This window comes from Bufo gargarizans, chromosome 4, assembly GCF_014858855.1.
Source record: "Bufo gargarizans isolate SCDJY-AF-19 chromosome 4, ASM1485885v1, whole genome shotgun sequence".
Taxonomy (NCBI): Eukaryota; Metazoa; Chordata; class Amphibia; order Anura; family Bufonidae; genus Bufo; species Bufo gargarizans.
Window position 1 is genome coordinate 278,152,750 of NC_058083.1, and position 25,133 is coordinate 278,177,882.

The 25,133-nt window shown below is 44.2% G+C and overlaps 1 protein-coding gene across 4 annotated transcripts in view; it reads right to left on the reverse strand.

Moving 5' to 3' along the window:
* MAP3K7 (mitogen-activated protein kinase kinase kinase 7) overlaps positions 1-21,713 on the reverse strand; it is a 66,513-nt gene extending 44,800 nt beyond the window's left edge. For all 4 annotated transcript variants that reach the window (XR_006388550.1, XR_006388549.1, XM_044288735.1 and 1 more), the window contains exons 1-6: positions 21,316-21,713; positions 11,437-11,547; positions 9,976-10,041; positions 9,155-9,200; positions 3,715-3,853; positions 1,210-1,334 (exon numbers count right to left, since the gene is read on the reverse strand). Coding sequence is in view for 2 of the 4 variants with exons in the window: in XM_044288735.1 (XP_044144670.1) it covers positions 1,210-1,334; positions 3,715-3,853; positions 9,155-9,200; positions 9,976-10,041; positions 11,437-11,547; positions 21,316-21,402 (574 nt within the window). In the remaining 2 variants the exon portion in view is untranslated. The remainder of the gene's footprint in view (positions 1-1,209; positions 1,335-3,714; positions 3,854-9,154; positions 9,201-9,975; positions 10,042-11,436; positions 11,548-21,315) is intronic.
* Positions 21,714-25,133: the final 3,420 nt, after the last annotated feature.

The following is a 25,133-nucleotide window of genomic DNA, read 5'->3' on the forward strand; positions in this document are numbered from 1 at the left end:
AGACCTCGAGTACTACGAATATTGCCCATAGATGTTTTTGAAAGCAAAGTGTCAATGCAGTCTAAGGTTGTCTCAGGTATCGAATTATCGATACCCAATCGATACTTTTATCCCGGTATCGCTACTGCGCAGCATAGTATCAGAGAACATGGAGAACGCTGCTCTCAGCGAGTGCTATGTTCCCTCAGCAGCACAGGGCCGCTGCCAGGAGGTCAGGTGCCGGCTATACGATTCCGCAGCCAGCACCCGCCTCCTGTATTTGAATTAATTGGCGAGTTATCTTCATTGGTGGCGCAGTGCGCCGCCCCCCCCAACCCCAGTATTAAACATTGGTGGAGCGGGGCTCCAATCGGTTACCATGGCAGCCAGGACGCTACTGAAGCCCTGGCTGCCATGGTAAGCTCCCTGCTGCTGTGTGTACTATGCACAGGGCAGCAGGGAGTGTGTGAAGTCCTATTCACCCCAATAGAGTTCTGTCGCCACGTCCGAAAAGTCCAAACTATCAAAATATTTAAAAATCTCTTATGCGGTGAACATCGTAAAAGAAAAAAATTAATGGTGAATCGTGCGTTTTTTCTTTTATTTAAGAAAAGAAAAAACGCACGATTCAACATTTTTTTGTCACCTTGTTCCCCCAAAAAATAGGATAGGACTGTTCTAATATTGGCCGGACGTTCCATAAAATGCGGAATGTTTTGTTTTTTTTGCGTGGAAACAGATTCAAAATTTTGGTGTCGAGACAACCCTAATGCAGTCCTAGCCTAAAATACAGAAGCATGAAACAATGATTTCTATTACACGTTTTAAACATTACAGGGCCTCTGTCAGCAGATTTGTACCCATGAAACTGGCTGACCTGTTGCATGTGCGCTTGGCAGCGGAAGGCATCTGTGTTGGTCCGTGTTCACCTGCAAAGAAACCCAACTCTCCCACAGATCCCCAAATCCTACTGCAGGATGTATGTGTATTCTTCAGTCTGCTTGACAGCAGAATTTCATGCGCTAAATCTGCCACATTTAAAATATAAGCACAGTGGGTGAGATTTTTTAGCGAAAAAACTGCAGCATTTCATTTGCAATGCAAAGATTGAAAGCAGTGGAAGACCCGCTACGATGTTGGTTGTTTTTCAGGGACGATTTTCCTCTTGATCTGCTGCGTAAAATACGGAGTGGACCCGCCATGTGAGAATGCACCCTTAAAATGGATTACCTTCAAAAACTTCAGGAGCCATCCAAGCAGCACTCCCTTTGTTGTTTGTCATGTGAGTCTGAATATCACAGGCTGTACCAAAGTCGCATATCTTCAGAACAGTGCCTCCAGCGACCAGAAGCAAGCTGCAAATCAAAAGAATTGCACAACTTATAGGATAAATGAGACACTTTGTATAGTACAGTGGATGGCATGCGATGTGAACATGGTTGAAAGCACGGTTCCCTCTACATCAAACATGGTAAATCCATCACTTAGGGAGCATTCACACGACCGTGTTTTTCTTCCGTGTCCGTTCCGCAATTTTTGCGGACAATGCACGGACCCATTCATTTCTATGGGTCCACAGAAATTGCGGAATGCCTTTCATTGTCATCCGTGTGCTGTCCGTTCCGTGTGTCCGTTGCTTTTATTTTAGAACATGTCCTATACTTGGCCGCAAATTGCGGTCCGTGGCCCCATAGAAAGTCATGGGGTCCGTAAAAAAAACGGATAGCACACGGAAATGCATCTGTATGTCATCCGTTTTTTGCGGACCCCAGGACTGAAAACATACTAGGAAACCCCATTTCAGTTTTTTGCAGAGCGTGAAGAACGGATGACACACGGAAGCACCACGTCCGTATTATACGGACTTACGGAACGGAGAAGGAAAGATAACTGAAGACATACGGAACACACGGATCCGTGATTTGCTGCCTGCAAAACCAACACTGTTGTGTGAATGCTCCCTTATATTGTGAATAATACAGCTTACCACACTACTACAAGGCAGCAGGATATTTTATGTAATTAAAGGGTAACTGTCATTTTTTACAGTAATTGGCTTGGTCTCACTAAGTACACCTTAGCAGTGGGCAGTCCTGAATGCTGCGCGCGCGCTCCAGTTCGACCGCTGAAGTGACTTGCTTCTAGAGCGATGAAATTTTTCTTCTATACATCACTTAATCAAATCAGTCCTACTTTTAAACAGAACCTGTTACTAGAAAAACGTGGGTGTCCTGATATAGAACAGGAGCAGCTGAGCAGATTGATGCATAGTTTTGTGTCAATAGGGTTAATATAACGTGTAACTTATTGATTTAATCTCTGCATATTCTGACCTGAAGAGTCCAGTGGGTGGTCCTACTCAGTAATTGATAGTCTTCCCTGTACACATATAAAGATAGCTGTCAATCACTGGGAATAGGACCACCCACTGGACTCTTGGCCAGAATCGGAGATTAAAAGATAAAATGTCACCTCTCCTGACGTGCTTTAGTAACTACTTAGATCCCCCGTGATCTGTGGAGCAGCTTCTCATGACTTTCTGCTGTGCCATTCCCCTATTATTCCCAAGTGTCACCAGTTTGGGGGGGGGGGGGGGGGTGAGTCCTTGCACAGTGACAGCAGCATTAGACTCTGCAGGGACACACCCTCAACTGGTAACCCTCTGCAGTACCTTTATACAACATACAGTTATAAAAGATGCTCCAGAAACCTCATTTCACGTGGAATACAATTATTTGCCACAACTGCTTTGTTTTCGGAATCTTTCCCTACAAGACTATTTATCAGTCACTATTTACTCCGCTCCTCCTGCTCCATAGTTCTTGCACACATATATATAAGGAAGGACAAATGTGTGTTATAATGGAAAGAACATATACGGTAACCAAAAGACAATCCTCAACATTAAAGGGGTTGGCCACTTGTGAGATGATTATTTGGCGCTTACTAATTAATATAGCCGTTGTTGAGATTTTGCTCCATTTTCTACAGGTTATAAGGAAAGCCCCTTATTGGTCAAGTAATTTGAGTTGTCCACACAGGGGTCCTGTCCATAAAATGGCTACTGATGCAGAGTCGTGTGACCAGGAAAATCACTCAGTCTCCTCCATTCAAACACACTGCACATGCAATAATACTCTCAACATTGCAAGTGCAGATGGTGTATTTGAGTGGAGAAGGCTGAGGGATGTGTCTGGAGTTATTGTTGCCTGGTCACTTGACTGTCCATCAGTGGCCATCTTATGGAAAGGTCTTCTGTGTGGACAGCACAAAAGATTTGCCCAACAAGGGGACATGAAATATAGCAAACTGCACACACAAAAAAAAAAAAAAAAAAAAAAAGCTCAGTTAGTGTCATGTAGTCATCTTACTTACACATTGGTCAATAGTAGAAAGTGGCCAATCCCTTTAACTGTATCATTGCCTGTTAAAGATGAGCTACAGACTATTCTGCAATGCATTCTAGTTGGCACTTACATGCAACACAATGTATCTCTGTGGACAAGTCTTAAAGCTCCAGCTACATGGCGACGTTGGCTAGGACACCGGTCGCACGACCAAAGATGCGACTAACAAATTGCAGCAAGCCCAGAAAAGCTGCTACAAAGCGAACTTTGGCATGACCGGTGTCCCAGCCATGATCACAGTGTAGCCCCAGCCTAGAACACATTCCCAATTTCCATTAAATAGTGTTACTTCAAGCAGACAAGCAAGCAATACCAAAGATCAACCTACTTTGGTGGTTTAAGGTCCCTGTGAATAAGAGCCTTTGGTTTCATGCTGTGTAAATATGCTACCCCTTGGGCACATTGTAAACACCAACTCATGGCATGAGCAGCTGTGTAGTAAGGCAGGGGCTCGGCACCGTGCAGCACTGCAAGATAAAAGACACAGGTTTACAGAAAGTGGAAGAAAACCTCTGCTTTTCAAACTGAAGATATAATGGTCGTCAGCTCCCAGGAATCCCATCATTCAAAATGCTGCCCTAAATTTGTAGCACCGATCAGAGCTCGGCTTTCATTTTTTCAGAGCCCTGTCGGAACCAAAAGCTGAGCTCTGATTGGTTGTTATGGACAACTAAGACAGATTTACTATTAGGCAGTTTGATTTGGAGATATTGGAGGCAGGCTAATTTTTTGTGGGAAACCTGTATTTATGATCTCCATTCTTGTTTGCTAAGGGTCTGTTCACATTCACATTTCATTTTACTTGTATGCTTGGTGTTGAGTATAAAAGCCTAACGTATGCAGATCACTCATAGGCCCTATGTTTAAAAAAAAAAAAAGGGGTGCCAACACATACAAGCCTATCGCAGGCCAGAACGACAAATCTTGGACCTGTGGACACTTTCTGCATATGTGTAAGAAGCTTTCCTGGTGCATATGTTGTATAGCTAAAAAGCAAACCATGAAGGCAGCCTTGGTTCACATGTCATTTTTTGGGGCAGTGATTTTCAACAGTGATCGTGAGTCAAACACAGAACCTGTCATCGAAAAGTTTATTTCAGTAATTCAATTCAAAAATTGAAACTCTTTGCATAGATTCATTACACACAGAGCGATCTATTTCAAAAACATTTTTTTTTATGATGATTATGGATTATAGATGATAAAAACCCAAAAGTCAGGATATAAAAAATTGAATATTGCGAAAAAAAAGTCATGGTGTCACGCTCTAATCAACACAAAACATCTGCAAAGTTTTCCTAAACCTTTAAATGTCCCCTCAGTCTGATTCAGCAGGCTACACAAACATGCTGACTTAACAGTTGTCCAGAAGACAGTCATTGACACCCTCAACAAGGAGGGTAAGCCATAAAGGTAACTGCTAAAGAAGCTGACTGTTCAGAATGCTGTATCCAGGCATATTTATGGAAAGCTAAGTGGAAGGAAAAGGTGTGGTAGATATAGGTGCCCAAGCAACAGGGATAACCGCAGCCTTGAAAGGATTGTCAAGACAAGGGGGAGATCACTTAGACACAAATTATACACTGAAATGATTCAGTAAGGGTCCATTCACACGTCCGTATGTTTTGCGGAATAGGACATGTTCTATTTTTTTATTTTTTTTGCAGAACGGAAGTGCGGATGCGGACAGCACATTCTGGCCCCATTAAAAATGAATGGGTCCGCAGCAAAATATTGCGGACGTGTGAATGGACTCTTACTGAATCTTTTCAGCGTATAATTTGTGACTTGGATTTTATTCATTCCTCCTATCCTGGGCTTAGGACTCCATTTGGTAGTCTTACTTAGTGACTGACCGCTATCTATACACACTCATGCAAGTTAGCTCAGTATTAAGAGCTTTAACAACCTAAGATGGTGCTAGTTCCTGCATCATGAGGAATATATCCATCCTGGTGAGCACTGCCTAATGTCCCCATGAGACTGTGATCCCAGTAGTTTAACCTCTTAAAAGCTGTGTTCAATAGCAACCAAAGCATCTATGGGGTTGAGAGAGTGCTCCATATGTCTGGCCACATTCAGTGTAATTAAAAGAAAAGCCCCCTGAAAGTAAACACCTCTGCATTAAAATTGACTTTATTTTTTACAGCTAACCATAAAAATATGAATATTGGGAACAACCTCTATTGGAACAACCCATAGGATATATCATTTGTTTATACTCTAGAAAGCATTGGGTAGAATAAAAAAAAAAAAAATAAATAAAAAAAAAAAAAAAAATATATATATATATAATTGTAATTTGTAAGTACCCAAATTGGTATCAACTCATCTTGCAGAAAACAAGTGCTCCAACAGCTACTTCTATTACCAGTAAATTTAAAAAACAGGTATGGCTATTAGAATGTGGCAACTAAAAAATATGGCACTGTATTCATAACGACTAGGGATCGACCGATATAGATTTTTTAGGGCAGATACCGATAATTTGTGAACTTTCAGGCCGATAGCCGATAATTTATACCGATATTCTGGGAATTTTCATTTTTGAAAAAAAAATAAAAATTCCCACAAATCTGCTGAAAATTAATGTTTATTGTTAATGTGTATTTTTTTTTTTTTGTAAATCTTTCTTTTTCATTTATATTTAATATTTTGGTGTTTTATTATTTTTTTTGTAACTTTTTTTTTTAACTAACTTTTAGCCCCCTTAGGGACTAGAACCCTTGTCCTATTCACCCTGATAGAGATCTATCAGGGTGAATAGAAGCTCACACTGTCCCTGCTGCTGTGTGCTTTGTGCACACAGCAGCATGGAGCTTATCATGGCAGCCAGGGCTTCAATAGCGTCCTGGCTGCCATGGTAACCGATCGGAGACCCAGCATTACACTGCTGGGGCTCCGATCGGAGGAGCAGGGGAGAGGGAATCCTGTGGGAGGGCGCACTGCGACTGGGGTGGGGGGGCCCTATGCGCCACCACTGCCTAATACTGGGGGGGGCTTGGGGGGGGAGGCGCACTGCGCCACCAATGCTTAATACTGGGGGGGGGGGGGCGCACTGCGCCACCAATGCTTAATACTGGGGGGGGGGGGGCGCACTGCGCCACCAATGTCTGATACTGGGGGGCGCACTGAATGAACGCCACCAATGAAGCTTAATCTCGCATTTATTCATATACAGAAGGCGGGAGCTGGCTGCAGGATCACATAGCCGGCTCCCGACCTCTATCAGCTGTAGCTGCGATCCGCGGCACCTGAGGAGTTAACTACCGCAGATCGCAGCTACAGATCATAGAGGCCGGGAGCCGGCAATGTGATCCTGCAGCTCCCGCCTCCTGTATATGAATGAATGATAGATTAAACTTCATTGGTGGAGCAGTGGCCATAGCTCCTCCCCTCCTCCTGTCCCCTGTCCTTACATTGGTGGCAGCGGCAGGAGCAGCACAGGGGGAGGAGACACTGCTCCTTCTCCCCTGTGCTGCTAAGGGGAACACAGAGAGCGCTGTCAGCAGCGCGATCTGTGCTCCCCATACACTATCGGAATATCGGCAAAATAGATGCCGATACCGATAGTGTTCAAAATCCTGAATATCGGCCGATAATATCGGTAAATCCGATAATTGGTCGATCCCTAATAACGACCTCCAGAGTAAACGTAAAATGGTTATCTTTACTGTTCGGTAAACATTTCCTCGTAAATTTCTTTTAATAAAAGCTAATGATTACATTATAACATGGTGCCACTGAAAAATACAACTCATCCTGAAACAAATCAAGCCCTCATACAGCTATAGCGACGGAAAAATCATTTTTGGAAGGCAAGGATGAAAAAATGACTTGGTCATTAGGTGGCAAACCTTGGTCGCTAAGACTATATCTCAGCTCAGCTCCTCCTCATCTAGAACAGTGCACTGTATTTTCATGGAGACAGGTTAGCGTTCAAGGAAATGCTCCCTCACAGCTCGTTACTGAAGATACGCGAGAGCTGATGGTCACTGTGCAATCGGCTTATCTCTATAGCACTACAGACTGGTCATTCTGTGACTCACCACCTACTGCCTATAATGGGGTGATGACATTTAGTTTCTCTGTAGGGCATCAAATTTTTTTTTCTACCAGTAGCCCATTATGTTGACAGAACTGGCCACATGAAGCCAGAACACACTGTGCACCATCCTGTTGCATCTGGTGCCATATTGCGCAGAAAAAAAAACTCCTTTTAAAGTTTGCAGCATATAAAGGCACTGTGGATGCCTAGAACCCTATGGATGCTGTACTGAGGTTCCATACAAATTGTTAGATCCCTGTCTGGATCTTGGGGACTAAAATGAACCCTTTCCCTCTGCAATCAGTGTCATCAATGCAAATTCTTATTTTCAGTTATATGTAAATTAGGTGCCCGAAGCACCACAGAACTGGCCTAGCCCCTCGGAGCACGGCTTCACTTTCTATCCCCTATTGACATTCTCCTTACTAGTAACACTGGCAAGACAGGGCATCCTCACTGCTCAGATGCCTGGCGCATGCGTGAGTTTTCAGGGCCAGTGCCAGTACCATCCAGGCATATGCAGAGAAGATCTTAGGGCTCTTTCACACTTGCGTTCTTGTCTTCCGGCATAGAGTTCTGTCGTCGGGGCTCTATGCCGGAAGAATACTGATCAGTTTTATCCTAATGCATTCTGAATGGAGTGAAATCCGTTCAGGATGCATCAGGATGTCTTCAGTTCTGGAACGGAACGTTTTTTGGCCGGAGAAAAAACCGCAGCATGCTGCGCTTTTTGCTCCGGCCAAAAATCCTGAAGACTTGCCGCAAGGCCGGATCCGGAATTAATGCCCATTGAAAGGCATTGATCCGGATCCGGCCTTAAGCTAAACGTCGTTTTGGCGCATTGCCGGATACGACGTTTAGCTTTTTCTCAATGGTTACCATGGCTGCCGGGACGCTAAAGTCCTGGCAGCCATGGTAAAGTGTAGTGGGGAGCGGGGGAGCAGCATACTTACCGTCCGTGCGGCTCCCGGGGCGCTCCAGAGTGATGTCAGGGCGCCCCAGGCGCATGGATCACGTGATCGCATGGCACGTCATCCATGCGCATGGGGCGCTCTGACGTCATTCTGGAGCGCCCCGGGAGCCGCGCGAACTGTAAGTATGCCGCTCCCCCGCTCCCACTTTGGCAACCAGGACTTTAATAGCGTCCTGGCTGCCATAGTAACACTGAAAGCATTTTGAAGACGGATCCGTCTTCAAATGCTTTCAGTACACTTGCGTTTTTCCGGATCCGGCGTGTACCTCCGGCAAGTGGAGTACACGCCGGATCCGGACAACGCAAGTGTGAAAGAGGCCTTAGAATGCCGAAGGCTCAGATGATCACTGCATGTGCACGAGATTTCAAAGCAGTTAGGATGCCTAGCTTTGTCAATCACACTGGGAGGTGGAGTGGTGAAACGGTGCTCCGAATTTAACTGCATTGGTAATCCTGAAGCAGGGGGGTATGGACTCATCCTATGCACCATGATCAACCCCATACCAGGTAGTATACTGGGTTTAATAGGGTTGATCGCTGTGACAGATGCTCTTTAATACTCCCATGTGCATACTGTAAGTTCTAACATGACTCTTATAATACTGTACCTTTAAATAAAGACTACATCTGAGGAATTTCTGCACAACCAGAAAAACTGCAATATCACATCAAATAATATTATGACCTACCAATATGTTTATTCTACCATATAGAAAAATTTAAAATAAAAAAAATCAAGCTCATTACCATTATACAAGGAGCCTCCTTCAGCATATTCCATAACTAGACATACCTAAAAAATAAAATAAAGTGAAATTGTAAAGAAAATGAAAAGTTGTGGTGTGTGTATACATATATATTCTGTGAGACAGGGTGAAGAAGATTAATAAGACAGGCTTATAGGTAGTATATACTGAAGATCCGGCAGCTTGTTCCTGTAGATAGGTCGGCTGAGGGCAATGAACATCTGTAAGCGCGGTCAGAATATTTAGGTAATGAAACTGGGATGTTATGGAGCCTTATCTTCCCAGGCAGTCTTCTTCCAGACAGGTTAAGGCCTCATGCACATGACAGTTGTTTTTCTCGGCCTCCGTTCTGTTATTTTTGCGGACGGACGCAAAAAAACAACTGTCGTGTGCATGAGGCCTAAGAAATACTAGCATTATTTCCCTGTCTTTGTGCTATACAGGAGTAGTTTTTGCTTTTCTGAGAATCAATACTTGATGTTAAATTTAATATATATCTTCAGGTTCATGGACTGATTATATCTGATTATCCGGAAAAGTGTTTGTATAAACACTCGTTCCAGCGGTAATCACCCGATTTACAAGCAAACGCGGTGTCATTCAGTTGCACAGAAAATCATCTTTCGTGGTGTATAAACGCTCTGCCGCGCTGGAACAACGACTTTCTAGGGGGACAAGCGATCGCTCTTATCATTCGCTTGTCCTCATACAGTGGAGCCGATTGCCGGTGACCTGACAGTGAGTGGAAGAATTGGCTTTGTTCCTGGTAATCTGACTATTATCTGTCAGTGAAAAGGGACCCAAAAGACAAGTAAATCTTACCGGATTTAGGCAGGCTCCATACAGCTTTACAATATTTGGATGATTCACACGTGACAACTGACGAAGCTGAAATAAAATAACAGTCGATTAAGATGGACCGGAAAAAAAAAAAAAAAAAAAAGGATATATTACCAGCTTATGATCGGTTACCTACAAACCGGGGCATAAGGCTCCACTCATCTCTTTCTGGCCCTACGCTTGGATTATATGCTCTATGCACACACTGAATGTATTCCTAGGCCCCTCAATGACCAAAGGTATGCCAAATGAGCATCCTTTTGGTCTTTGCAGTATCAAACAGCATAGCAGACTACACTATTCAATACGAAGGAATATAGTAAAAGACAATGTACACCGCATAGTATACGGTTTTCCTCAATGCCAGCCTGTTAGCAATGTATCCCTCTGTACACCTATACAAAGTGATAAGTTGCAGTCTTCAGGAGGTAAATGTTAGAAGATCAGTCCAATGTAGATCTCCCTGGTAAGTCTCTTATTAGACAATATACAGTGCTATTAAAGGGAACCTGTCACATTGAACATGGCATCTGAGCTGCAGGCAGCTTGTTATAGACCAGGAGGAGCTGAGCAGGCGGCTATATAATAATTTTATGGGAAAAGATTCAGTAAAACTTGAATTCATTTGTATTCCTGCTCATTCTAGGCTTTGAGGTCCAGGAGGTGGTCCTATCAGTGACTGACAGCCTGTCCTCTATGACTGTGTATACACAGATAGCGGTCAATCACTGATAGGACCGCCTCCTGGACTTGACAAAGCCCAGAATGAGCAGGAATATAAATGTATAAATTACATGTTATACAGATTTTTCCCATAAGAGTATATATCAATTTACTCAGCTCCCCTCGATCTGTAACATACTGCCTGTAGCTTACATGGCATTTTTATGGTTACAAGTTCCCTTTAAGCAGGCTAACTTATGGGCATCACGGTGTAGCCAGCCTTACCGGCATGTTGACTGTTTATTTCCTGAATGATGGCCATTGATAGGGAATTTCCTCCTTAACTATAATAGAAGCTTTCACTTGTCTTTGCAGATTTTACCACTAGATTAGGATTGTAGAGTTTTACAACCATTGTGCAACAAATGTATGGGTAAGATCAGGCCTGGTCTGATGTATAGGTCAGTTCTGCGCCAGCCAAAATCTTCCACACCAAACATCTTATTTTTTTTCAACGCATATCATCTGTTTGGTATGACAAACTTGTCATGATATACCCATCATATCAACCTGCTAAGTACATGAACACCATTCCTCATTCAGAATATGCACTAAGCTGGTGTGACCTAGAGTGTCACCTTCAGGATGTCATGCCTGGCTCCTGAGCATGGATCTGTCCAGGTCAGCACTACAGAAGATTATTAAGCAACAGATCAAGTAATACGATCGCTCAAGTACGTCTTTATTAACTCTCACAGAATAAAGAGTTATGAGTTATACCTCAATGATAAAGGCCTTCCTCTCAGATTCACTCTCAATCTGCTTGATAGCCACATCTTTTCCCCGCCATTTTGCTTTGCAGACAACACCAAAGGTGCCTCTTCCCACTACCTGTTGAGAAAGACAACATATCCATGTGATTTATAGAATATAGAGTAATACAAAAGAAATATAGAACAATACAAACGGTCCACATATACAATTCTGCAAGTCTCCAATAAGATCACAGATACGTGGCTTGTGTGAAATGCATTGTTTGTAAGTGTGCCCTCACATGTGGCAGATTTTTTTTCTTCAACAAAATCTGCCTTGTGTGAAGGAACCCTAATAGAGATCAGAACCATAGAGAGAACAATACCATACGACTTTGAGGTTCAGGAAATAAATTATTTTTTGTCGAAGAAAAAGTTCTAAAATGTTCTGACATCCACTACTGAACCAGACGGCACTTATGTACTAAAGTGGTAGAGATCTGTAAAACATGCCTGCGTCCCGTCACATCAAAATGTGCCCCAAAGTAAAATAAAACATGTACACTGGTGAGTAGAGAGTTCATATAGATCACTCGTTTTCCGGAAATACGTCTAAAATGGGCAAAACTGCACTTGTCAATCTGTGTGATCAGTAGAACTTTACATGGAATATACTGTAATTTGTAGATTCTGAGGGGTACGACAAATCTGCGACATGAGACTTCACCCTAATAGTTTTCAGGGTCTCCAAATCCAACTGAGGACAGTAGGACACTGATCTGGAAAGTTTATTGTATACGTCTAGGGCCTGAAAGTTTGTCCTGGTCAAGTGATGCTCAACCAGGTTCATCCCAGAACAGTTATAAGAGGTCTCTTAAAGGGGTTTCCTGGGATTTTGATACTGATGACCGACACCTGGGACCTCTGCCGATCAGCTGCTTGAAAAGGCACCGGCAGTCGGAACTAACAGCAGATATTTCTGTAATAAAAGCCCATTTCAAGTGAATGGGTCTGCGCCTGCAGACGGTGGGCACACGGTCAGGAAACGTGTATTGCGGACCGCAGCACATGGTTGTGTGCATGAGGCCTTAGGGTCATTTATTGGTTGAATTAATGTTTGTAGGATGCTTGTTCCCAATTACAGCCCCTTATATAAGTTCTGGCAATCAGCCGATAAACAAGCAAACGTTTGCCAGCCGCACATCACCGCATGTACAGAGGGAAAGTGCTGCAATCAGTAATGGACACGTGGTCCTTCACCCCCCAACAATTACCCAGGGTAAAAGCACTTTTCTACAAGCCCAGGCCGACTTGCTGTATTGTTAACTGTCTGCTCATGTAAAAGGATCCCTAAAGGGAACCTAACTCAGGGTGACACAAACTAGTGACAGATCCCCTTAGGGCTCAGACATCCGTAACCTGTCCACAAAAATGCGGATCAATTTTTTTTGCAGACATTTCAGCATATCCACATAAAAACCGGATTGCAATTTTTTTGCTGATCCATAGACTTCAATAGGGCCATGTCCTGATTTTCACTGATAAGTATAGGACGTTTCATTTTTTTTTTGCTGAGCCGTGCAATGGAAGAAAAGGCCCCATAGAAGTGAATAGGACAGCAGCTAATCCGCAAAAAAACGGATCTGCATTTTTGCTGACAGCATACGGCCGTCTGAATGAGCCCTTAGAGAAATGCAGGTCACTTTCTTTAATCCTTTTGCTACCAGTGCCATACATGTACGGCGCTGGAGCGATAGGTAAAAATGGCGCCAGCTCGCACGGCCTGCGGATCTCCGATATTTCAAAGAGCAGAGACCAGCGCCTAATTACCGTGACCCACAATAATGCCGATTGTGGTATTAAAGCCTTTAGATGCCATGATCAAGTGAGATCACAGCATCTAAGGCCACTTTCACACTAGTGTTTTCATCCATCATAGGGTCTCAATACCGTAAAAAAAAAAACACGCTTTAGTTTTGTCCCCATCCATTGTCAATGGGGACAAAACATAACTGAACAGAACGGAATGCTCCAAAATGCATTCCGTTCCATCCACATACCGGAGAGCAAACTACAGCATGCGGCGGTTTGCTTTCCGTCCTGGGATGCGGAGCAAAACGGATCCGTCATGACCCACAATGCAAGTCAACGGGGACGGTTTTCTCTGACACAATAGAAGACGGATCTGTCCCCTATTGACTTTCAATGGAGTTCATGACGGATCCGCCTTGGCTATGTTAAAGGGGTTCTGCACTTTGTTTAAACTGATGATCTATCCTCCAGATAGATCATCAGCATGTGATCTGCGGGGGTCCGACATCCAGGACCCCCACCGATCAGCTGTTTGAGAAGGCAGTGGCGCTCCAGCAGCGCCGCGGCCTTCTCACCGTTTACCGCAGGCCCAGTGACGTGCATGCGCAGAACGAAAAAAAAAAATGCAAAAAAAATATTTATAACGGATCGGATCTGTTTTTCCGGATGACACCGGAGAGACGGATGCGGCATTGCAATGCATTTGTCAGACGGATCCGCATCCGAATCTGTCTGACAAATGCCATCAGTTTGCATACGTTTTTCCGGAACTGCCTGCCGGAATCCTCTGCCGCAAGTGTGAAAGTACCTCAAGAAGATTACTGCACATGTCATATGCAATTATCTGTTTAGAGCAAGATGTAGCAACCAAAGTAAAATAAAGTTTATACTAGAAACAATAACATAAAAAAATAAAAGCAAAAAGTGCAACAAGTCTGAATTATGAGTTGCCCCCCCGAGAGCCTGTAAATAAGCCACGGACAGATATGGGACACCCCAAAATAACTCATAGGGAAAGAGTCCTAATAAAATGACACTGTAAAATTAAACTGACGGATGATTATCTATTTTCAGGGCCAAAAATGTACATAATGTTTGCTTGCATGTTGTTCCACAGAGACCACACACACCACTAGACATCGCGCAGGACAGGCTTCTACACCGCCAATAGCTATTTGTCCAAAGATCACAATTTGTCATCGACCTGATTGTTCCAGGCTTCGGTCCCTCGGCGCATAGTTTGTCGTCGCGGTGAACAGAAAATGTTCTGGAATTTAAATAAACCATATTTATTGCACCTCCCCAATGAACTGTTCTTGTAACCCTGTCAAAGGAGTCTGACATTTATCTGACATGATCACCCCACAGGGAAACATGGATGCTTTGTTTTATGTAGATCACCGGTTACAAGATAATAGATGATTCCCTCCCAGTGCTGCATTTCCATTAGTCCATTACTAATACAGCAGTTGTAGACGGAGTCAGAAAACAGTCATTTACCAAATCTGGGAAATAACGGCACAAGATCAGAATATTCTATTCTATATCATCATTGGCAAGACGGAACTGGGCAGATATACAGCATCCACTGGTGACACAAACACCGCACAATTCTTTACACCAGGTTCAATTATGGGAAAAGAGAACTTGTTGGAAAATCTCTTGGTGCCTTTCCATACTGTTATAATTCTGCAAGGGAGGAATGGGGTTAAAAGGTGGACACAGACCTGTATACAGTGAGAACCATCTCTTTGGTTACCTCCTGCAGGACCTCTCTCTAAAAGCAACATACAAAGGTTGACAATGGGTGTGCCAATAGAGCCATAAGAGGATCAGACCCACAAACGATTTGCTCTCATCAACAGAAATGACTATTGTCTTCTGCAAAGTGGACCACAATAGGACATGTACTATAATCATATAGTACATGACATTCTCTTTCCAACAAAGCTAGAACCAGCCCTGTACCTCACATGGATCCAGAGATCTCCCCATTCATTGCTCTGCTAGATTTATATCGGCTGGCAGCTCAAGGGAGTGTCTTTTCTGCTGCAGCACAGGGGGCGTGTCCATGCTCTCCCTATAACAACTCAGGGGGCGTGTCCATGCTCTCCCTATCACAACTCAGGAAGCGTGTCCATGCTCTCCCTATCACAACTCAGGAAGCGTGTCCATGCTCTCCCTATCACAACTCACGAGGCAGTTGAAGGATGAAACTGAGTATGTGCGGCCATCTCAGTGAGCAGGTCAAAGAAATAAGAAAGAACAAAAAGCAGGTGGCGCTATACAGATACATTTTATTGAATAACTCTGTGGCTATGTAAACATTTTTTTATTAAATGCAATTACAAAAATATTCAGATACAGGGACTGGTTTGAAAACCATAGAATATTTTTCGTGGGACAACACCTTTAAATGGAGCCAAGTGACAAACGGGTCCGTGGCATGTGAATGGGCCCTAAGAATAAATCATATAGAATCTACAGAGCAGTTACCATTCTGGACAGTTTAAAAAAAAATTTTTATTGCTGCATGTGAATACTGTATGAATTCCTCGCCTAATTTATTACCAAACCCTGAATGCGTGAACTTTGTCTAGGGTGCACTAAGCAGCAGGGCCTCCCGACACTACAGAGCAATTTATTAAAAAAGTAATCCATGGCTTTGCCTAGGTGTAAATCTTGATACAGGTCCACCTTTAAAGAGGACCTTTCATCTGTTTAACCCTAGTCTAATTAGGGTCTTACCTTATAGGGCGGTCCACACTGAGGTCATCGCACTTTTTTTAAACAATGAGCTCCTCCCTGGCTATGAGCGGTGCGCTCACAGCTAGGGAGAAGAGAACCGCTCCAGTCTCCGCCTAGTATAACAAAGTCGGCAAATTAGAATATAAGGCGCCAAAATCAACAAGGGAACAACATCGGATAAACTTTTAAAGTGTGATGGCATCAGTGGAGGCCGCCCTAAAAAGGCGGAAATCTCACCAAGTCCCATTTTGGAGACAAATGCGGATCACCAGCAAGCACGCCCAATACAGCTGTGAAGAAGCAGCTGACTGACTAGTATAGGTAACCACCATGAATAAGGATGGCCCCAACACTTTCTGAACATCGGATCCAATTTGGTGCTGTGTCGGCTATTTATCATGTCAGAAACAGCGCCTGTTGACTAGGCACACACTGACGGGCTGATAGTAAATCACTGAGAACCTAGCCTAAGGGCATCTTACAGAAAACTTGACTAATACAAGAACATCACTGCAGAAACTTCAGGTGTGGTTACATTAGGAAAAGTTTGTAGGATCTAGGGATACCTCTGGTAACACTACATCAGATTTTTATATGAAATTGAAATCCTTCTCGAATTGATATTTCAAGCCAGCAATGCAATGGATGAGGCGGGCGGCAGGAACTGGTAAAGCACTGGGGTTGCTCTCCATCACAGTTCTCGGTGTCTTGGGGTCCCAGAGGTTCCAACTCTTAGTTCATACTGGAAAGAGTGACAGCCTTTTTCATTGCAATAGTTTACTGTACAGGACGATGAAGAATACCACATTAGTGACATTCCCTCCGATACCAGCTAAAAACCATGTGCATTTCTTACATGCAATGAACAGTTCTTGGAAAATGTCCTAGAAGGCTACGCTCACTACTGACCCTGAAGTAGCGTAACTTAGACATGCTGTCTAGACTTGTCTCAGATTTAGCACAGGGGCTCAGGCTGGATGATAAGTGTGGTGCATGGGGATAAATGGCGTTCTCGGACTCTACCACCTACTGGTTGGCTTACCTTGAGACAGAATTATACACCAGACTTGCAGGCCAAATTTGATGCAACAGGGTGCATCTTAAGCCCCACTACATTGTCAATCAAGTCTGAGGAAAAAAAAAAAAAAGTACGGGGGATACTATATCTCCTTATTTAGAGTGCATAATCAGAGTGAGGAGCCTTATAGGCCAGGAAACGCTCCTCTGGAATTCTGAGAACAAGGTATTCAAATGAGCTCCTAGCAAGCTCTGCCTCTGATGCTACCAGATGTAAGGCAGCTATCCTATAAGTCAATGTTCGTCCTTAAACAGGCCTTGGGGCGTGACTTGGACAATAACTAAGCCAGCACCTCATCTGCAGAAAGCAGTTTTGGGGTGATTGCCCCTCATCAGTGCAGAGCAGAGTGTACTGACTTACTTGGGTGAGAGGCCTAGTTGAGGATCCGGGGGGGTACCATGTCTCCTTATGGATAGAACCTAATCGGCGTGAGGAGTGAAAAAAGCGTAGAAACCCTAGCAGGCGCAGACACTAGTAAATCTGGGCCGATGAGTATGTCAGACACAAGGGTTATTGATACACTATGATCCCACTGTGGATGTCCTTGTCTTCAGCACAATGGGATTTTAGTTCTATGCGCCAGTTGGTTTATGATGAGCCCTGAAATATTTGTATTTCCAACTACTTAAAATGGAGAGATTTAGTGGCAGCTATGAAATGATGCTCATTACAAAAGATCCGTTTCCCATAAAGTTGGTATGGAGCCAGTCCAGAATCATCCGTCTGGTTTACTTACAGCCCAGGCACGTGGGTGTATTGCTTTGTGATGTGCTAGCCATAAATTTAGTGCCAAAACTAGGACTGGATCTTTTCCAGGGAGAAGTCCCAGAGTGGGGCGAGACCTCGTCCTTGCCAAATGAATGAGCTTGTTACTCATGCTGGTAAATCTACCCTCAATATAGCGTTGGGAGCAGGACTATGGGTGCTGCGGCATGATGAGAATAATGATCCAACGCGCCGCGTAGAGGGTATGCCTGATGTACTGCAGACATCTGGCATCTACTAATGCCTTGTCCGGGCCTAAGCCTGGCATAAATCTTGGTAATCCATGACATACAGCTTACAGCAATCGGCTTAGCACTAAACAAATACAAACTGCCAAGCCACGACCAGGGCGATCGCAGCAGAACAAAGTCAGTACGGCTGATATCACGCCATCAATATACATATGGCGGTGCTAACTAATCGGACGTGATGGAATATTTTCCTGTTATGGATATTCCATACAGCTGCTGTATACCATGCCAATCTGCCGGCCATGTTCTGTTCTATGCCAGAACACCATTTAACCTCTGTTTAAGGGTGCATTCACAAGACCGTATGTATTTTTAGGACCGCAAAACGGATACGGTCATGTGAATGGTGCACACAAACTTATTTTCTTTCCGTGTCCGTTCCGTTTTTTTTTTTTGCGGCCAGTATATGGAACCATTAATTTCAATGACAAAAAAAAAAAAAAAAAAAACAACAACAACGACGGAAGTTACTCTGTGTGCATTCCGTTTCCGTATGTCTATAAAAAAAAAATAGAACCTGTCCTATTATTGTCTGCATTACGGACAAGGATAGGACTGTGCTATCAGGGGCCGGCTGGTCCGTTCCGCAAAAATACGGAATGCACACGGACATCACCCGTATTTTTCTTGGATCCCTTTTCTGCGAAACGCAAAATACATACGGTCGTGTGCATAAAGTCTTACAGTTTCTCTCTTGGGAGTTTTCCCAGAACCATAAAAGTAAAGCACTATATTAGGTGGTAAGTTGCTGCTGGCGCACACAGCTTCTTAAAGGGGACAAGACCCCAATTGTGGTAACATAAAAACGGAGGCTATTCTTACCTTTCTCCAGCGCCATTCTCTGTGCTACCGGTCTGGACCTCTTGCTGCTGCTTGTTTACAAGCTGTGACTGCTGCAGCCAATCACTGCCCTAAGCAGTCTACTACTGATAACGGTGATTGGCTGCAGCAGTCACATGTGCAGGTGTTCAGCACGTGACCCTATAGCGGCACGTCACCACTGCAGTTCGTAAACAAGCAGCAGAAAAAGCACTGGACCAGCACAGAGAATGGCGCCGGAGATAGAGGAAAGCAGAACATCATTATTTATTTTAAGATCAGGGTCTTGCTTTAACTATCTCAGATAACCCCTTTAAAGGGAACCTGTCATCAACGTCATGCTGACCTCGCTGGGGGCAGCATAAAAGAGTGACAGAAATTCTGATTTCAGCGGTGTGTAACTAATAGGCTAAAAGTAAGTGGTTGCTGAGAACCAGCATCATAATCATTGCAGCCCAGACCTTGAAAATAGTCAAATCTACCTGAGTAGAGTCATAGTTATACATAATCTCCTGCATTCTCACCCATCTGCTGATGGTTGGCAGATCTCTCCTAGACAGAAAGGGAGACAACTAGGTAGAAGCCTGCCAGTCATCAGCAGGTGGGCAGGAGATGATGAATAACCAGGACTCTTCTCAGGTGGCCGGGACTCTTTTCCAGGCCCAGTCTGCAATGATTGTGATGTTATTTCTCGGCAACCACTTACTTTTAACTTATAAATGACAGACCACTGAAATCAACTCCCCTGTCTCTACTTTATGCTGCCGTTAGTATGGGCAGCATGAAGTTGATGACAGGTTCCCTTTAAGTTCTTTATTGAAGGGGTTGCCCAGGGGAGTGGGAATTTATATGATAAACCAATAAATGAAGCATAACAAACTGGTTTATTCCCCCACCATTCCAGCACCCTGCGCTCCAGCTGTGACATACCTCTATACCCACAAGAATGCTGCAGTCAAACACTGAGACCAGTGGGCATGTCACCACTACAGCCAATCACTGTCTTCAGCTGTAGACTGCTGAGAGCACCGATTGGCTGCAGCGGTCACAGTGCCATATCCAGGCATGTCAATACTGCCATTTATACACCAACAGCGTCAGGAGTGTCGGAGGAACGCCACCGAGAACAGACATTTTTACTTTAAGACAATGTAGAGGCTGTCCAAGAAATTTTGCTTGCCATCATCCTGTATCTACGGTATCTGGGCAGAGCCATGTGTCGCTGGTTATACCGTCATTCTTCCTTCTGTCTGTCCCCTATGTCTTGACTACCTAATTGAAGCTTAGCAAAACCTATGGTACAGATGGAAGAGAACATGACAATGGCTACCACAGCCTGCTCAGTACCATACCATACATACACAAAGATGCTATATCAAACCAAAAGGGAAAAAATGGTGGCATGCTCCGCCACGTATGGCTTTTCAGAGGTATTCTGCCCTACAAGGGACATGCAGTGGAGACAAGTCAAATGAACATGGTCTGTGCACTCTTTGCTGCAATGTTTTCACACACAACTTGTGTCCCTTCATCGCCTAGATTTTATATGGAAATTAGGTGTGGCACGTGCTCCGAGGGCGGTCTCAGTAAGTCTTGTTAGGTAAGCCCATCCAACACCTTGCCTTGATTGATAACTGAAGCCTCTTCAGACACAAGCTGCCCATTCCAAGCACATGCGCAGTATGTTCTCTGCTGTGGGGAACGACTTCTAGGCTGTCCTGAGTATGTGCCATCTGTCATCACTACACCTGGAACAGCCAGGATGCAAGGCCACCCAAAGACGTTGGTGGCCAAGCGGAGGAGGTGGGAGGTCTTACCAAGCGAGACCCGGAGCACTTGCTGGGATTACGAACACCATCGGGGCGCTTGCACCTAATTTGCATATAAAATAAAAAGGTTTTTTCTCTCCACGATGAAGAGGTTAGGACAGAGGACACTTGTTGATAAGTGTGGTCCTGCCAAGTGCTGGGAGCTCGAAATCTGCTGGATCTAGAAGTGTGTGTGTGTGTGTGTGTGTGGTGTGAGTGTGAGTGTGAGTGTGTGAGTGTGAGTGTGTGTGTAAGTAAATGTAGCCTCCTACTAGATCCCCAGGGATCAACACAAGATAACCAAACCTCAAGGAGCTCTATAGCAAGACCATACCGCGACCATACCGCGAAACCCGTTGCAGATCCTAAAGGGGTTGTCCAGCCTTTATCCTCAAGACTCATCACCGATCAGCTAGAGATGACCAATCCTGCTGATAGAGGGGTCCTGGATCTGACAGGTAGTGACATTGCCTGCACCTGTCTAATCTGTCTCCTGTCCCCAACCGCAGACGGAGGACCTCCAGCATATAAAAGGCCTGGAGCCCTGGACATGCACCTCTGCAGCAGGAACCCACACGTCCGCAGGTGACAGTGCCTGCTCCTGCCTGCCCCGTCCCCCAACTCACCTCTTCCACCTCGATCTCCTTGAAGTCGATCTCCTCAAAGTTCAGCACTGGAGGGGTTTCAATCATGTCAGCGGAAGAGGCAGACATGCCGTTCCCTCACCAAGCCAAACGGGGCCTCGGCCAGATGCCGAGAACACAGGCAGTTACCGGACCCGGGATGAGCAGAAGGTCCGGGGCCACCATACACTCAGGCTTCACGGGTGGCCCCGGCCCTGCGATATCCAGGTGACCCCCAGTGGGCACCGGACTCGCGACCTGATAGACGGCAGAGACCGGCGGGCAAGCAGAAAGGCAGTTGGGCTGACACACTCCCGATCCGACCATACATGTAAACGTCGGAAGCTGCAAAGGCCGGGAGCACAGTAGCGGTGAAAGGGGCGGGGCGCCGCACTACGTCGTTCCCGTACGACACAGGAAGCAGGATTTTTTTTTCATATTTTTTTTCTCTCCCCAGAAACTTTATTTAAAAGGCAACAAGAAGCAAATCTACAGTACAGGGGTTTAGGAGTACACGTCACGTGACTGATGAAACGTTCTGCAGAATAAAAAAAGAAATGGACTTTGGTGTCATTTAGCCAGATTCAAATTCACTTAAAAAAAAAAACTGATGAAATGTTCTGCAGATAAGAAATGGATTGTAATTCACTTTGAAAAACTGTAAGAAAGGGAAGACAAAAAAAGCCATAATGATGTTGATAACAGTTAATAATATACATAGGGTTGCCATCTTTCCCGACAGAAAATATGACCAAGTTAAGCCACACCCAAAGGGGGTGTGGTTGTGGGTGTGGCTTAACAAATCATACTGTGGCTCCCAATAGTGCCCCCAGAATTAATAATGCTTACATTAGTGCCCCCTGTAATATTAATGCCCCCATTAGTGCCCCCAGTAATAGTAGCTCCCCCCCAGAATTAATACTGTTTACATTAGTGCCCCCAGTAATTTGAATGCCCCCATTAGTGCACCCCAGAATTAATGCCCCCATTAGTGCCCCCCAGTAAGAGTAATGGCCCCGTTAGTGCCCCCTAGGATGAATAATGCCCCCATTAGTGCCCCCCAGGAAGAATAATGTCTCCATTAGTGCCCCTCAGGAAGAATAATGCCATCCATTAGTGCCCCCCAGTTAGAATAATCGCCCCATTAGTGCCCCCAGTTAGAATAATCGCCCCATTAGTGCCCCCAGTTAGAATAATGCCCCCAATAGTGCCCCCCAGGAAGAATAATGCCCACCGTTTGTGCCCCCAGGAAGAATAATGCCCCCATTAGTGCCCCCCCAAGAAGAAGAATGCCACTTATTAGTGCCTCCAGTTAAAATAATAACACCCATTAGTGACCCCAGTTTCCCCCCAGTTAAAATAATTCCCCCATTAGTGCCTCCAGTTAGAATAATGCCCCCATTAGTGCCCCCAGTCTGCTTCTGCAATAAAAAAAAAAAAAAAGCACTCGCCTCCTCCATTTTCTTGTGCTGCGGTGAACGCCCCCTGCTGACTGGAAGGTCAGGATGGGACCTGTGCTCCAGCGTGATGACATCTCGCAGGTCCTGTCCTGCACATCCAGTCCGCAGCGTGAACAAATGGAGGAGGTGAGTGGTTTTTTTTGTCTTTTAATTTAACATGGGGGGGGGGGGGGGGGGGTAAAGGCTGCACTAATGAGCACTCCACAATGGAAACACTCATTAGTAGCAGTCCACACTGGAAAATACCAGCAATTTACATTTCCAGTAGAAAAAAATTACTGGCCTTGCCGGTGACTCCAAATATACATCATATATCATTTATTTCATATGAAGCTGCCGATCCCAAAAGATGAGCATTTACAGGGGGTACTTTTTGGCTAACGCTGTTTCGAAACTATTTTAACTATCAATCTTCCGTATTTTTCCGGAACTCACCTGGGTTTTGGGCGCCCTCTCCCGGGCACCTGTTCACGAGGTGGAGTCACTGGGTTTTCGGACCACCTGCACTCAACTGTATATGCCATTCCAGGATGCAGATATAATGGAGTATCTGTCTTAGCTTTGACAGGACAATAGAACCATAACTTTTCTGGCTTGCCATTTAGTGTTTTTTTTTATGCGGGCAGTACTATGATATCATTGCACCATTTGGGATGTTCAGCAGGAACGGAACAGAACAGAAGGGGCCAGGCCGCAATACTGGATGGTATTGTGGGACTGGGGGCAGGTGAGTATGACTATAGAATGTGTGCACTGTATACATTGGACAGGCAGAGGCATTATATACAGGTTGCACAGACAGAAGGCACTATAAAAAGGGGGCACAGACTATAATACAGGTGGCACAGGAAAAATATGCTATATAAAGGGGGCACAGACTATATTCAGGGCACAGTTTGTTAGTATATAGGATGAGGATGTGTTTGTAAAACTAGAAGCTGAAGACATCTAGGTGGCAAACTCTGCAGATAAGACTTGTGGCTCAAGAAGTCATCATGGTGGTCTGAACCAGATGACAAGAAAAGAGAACAACTGTGTGGAAGACACCACTAAATGTAAATGTTTATTTTGTTGCTGACTGTGCCTGATGAGTGCTGTAGTTACCGTTGTGGTCCACAGCGTGATGATAGGTGTTAGCACTCTCTTCTGTGAAATGGAAATTCCCAGCATACCTTTACAACAGTTCAGGCCACACTGGAACATGTCGTTTGATGTAGAATATGGTAGGACCAGCCTGACTATACAAATGATATCTGTATTAAACTGTTTTTGATCTGGTACTGTATATGCACCATGTATGATTCTGACTAGTGTTGAGCGAAGTGCGCTTCGAAATTCCGAATCCTAGATCCAAAGTCGCTTCGTTCAAAACTTCATTTGAATGCTGTCCGGAGACCTGTATCAAACAGCATTTAAATGTATGGGCTTAGCGGATGTGAAATTCATTATGTCCGAAGTCTTGTGAGACTTCGTTGAATAACTTCGGACTTTGATTATCCAATTAAAAAAAAAAAACATTTTAAAACTAGTACCTGGGTACCGAAGATGACTTTGGATCCCACTTTTAAAATGGTTTTCAAGTTGAATAATCAAAGTCCGAAGTTATTCAATGAAGTCTCGCGAGACTTTGGACAAAACAAATGTTACTTCCTCGAAGCCCATACATTTGAATACTGTACGATACAGGTGTCTGAACAGCATTCAAATGAAGTTTTGAACAAAGCGACTTTGGATCTATGATCCGAAGCGCATTTCACTGAACACTAGTTCTGCCATTGTATTTATGTATGAGCTTGGTTCTGGTGCTGTATATATGGATTTTTTTAATGTAATGAGTAGAGATGAGCGAATTTCATATTTTGAAATTCATTCACACTTGGTTTACTGGTAAAAGGTGAATTGCGTTATGGATCACGTTACCACGGACCATAACGCATTTCTATGACGGAATGCTTTTAGAGGCATTCCGTTATAATAGGAGTCCCCTGCATAATGGAAACCGGACGAATCCGTTATGCTGGCCATAGACTTCTATTAACACGGAATGTCTCTAAAGACATTCCGTTATGTATTCCATCATAGAATTGCGTTATGGTCCGTGGTAATGGAATCGGTGACGCAATTCACCTTTTTAAAAAAAAAACACTGAAAAAACTAAGATAAAAACATCCTGCACGGTATAATATATAAATTTGCGGATGTCACTGGCCATATTATTGAAGAAAATCACATAAATAAGGTAATAATACACTTAGTAAAGTAGATGCAAGCATTATATATGGACAAAGTCCTCACTCTGATATGATAATATCTGAGACACTTAGCCAATATATTTTGATCAAAACACATCTGAGCCCGCCT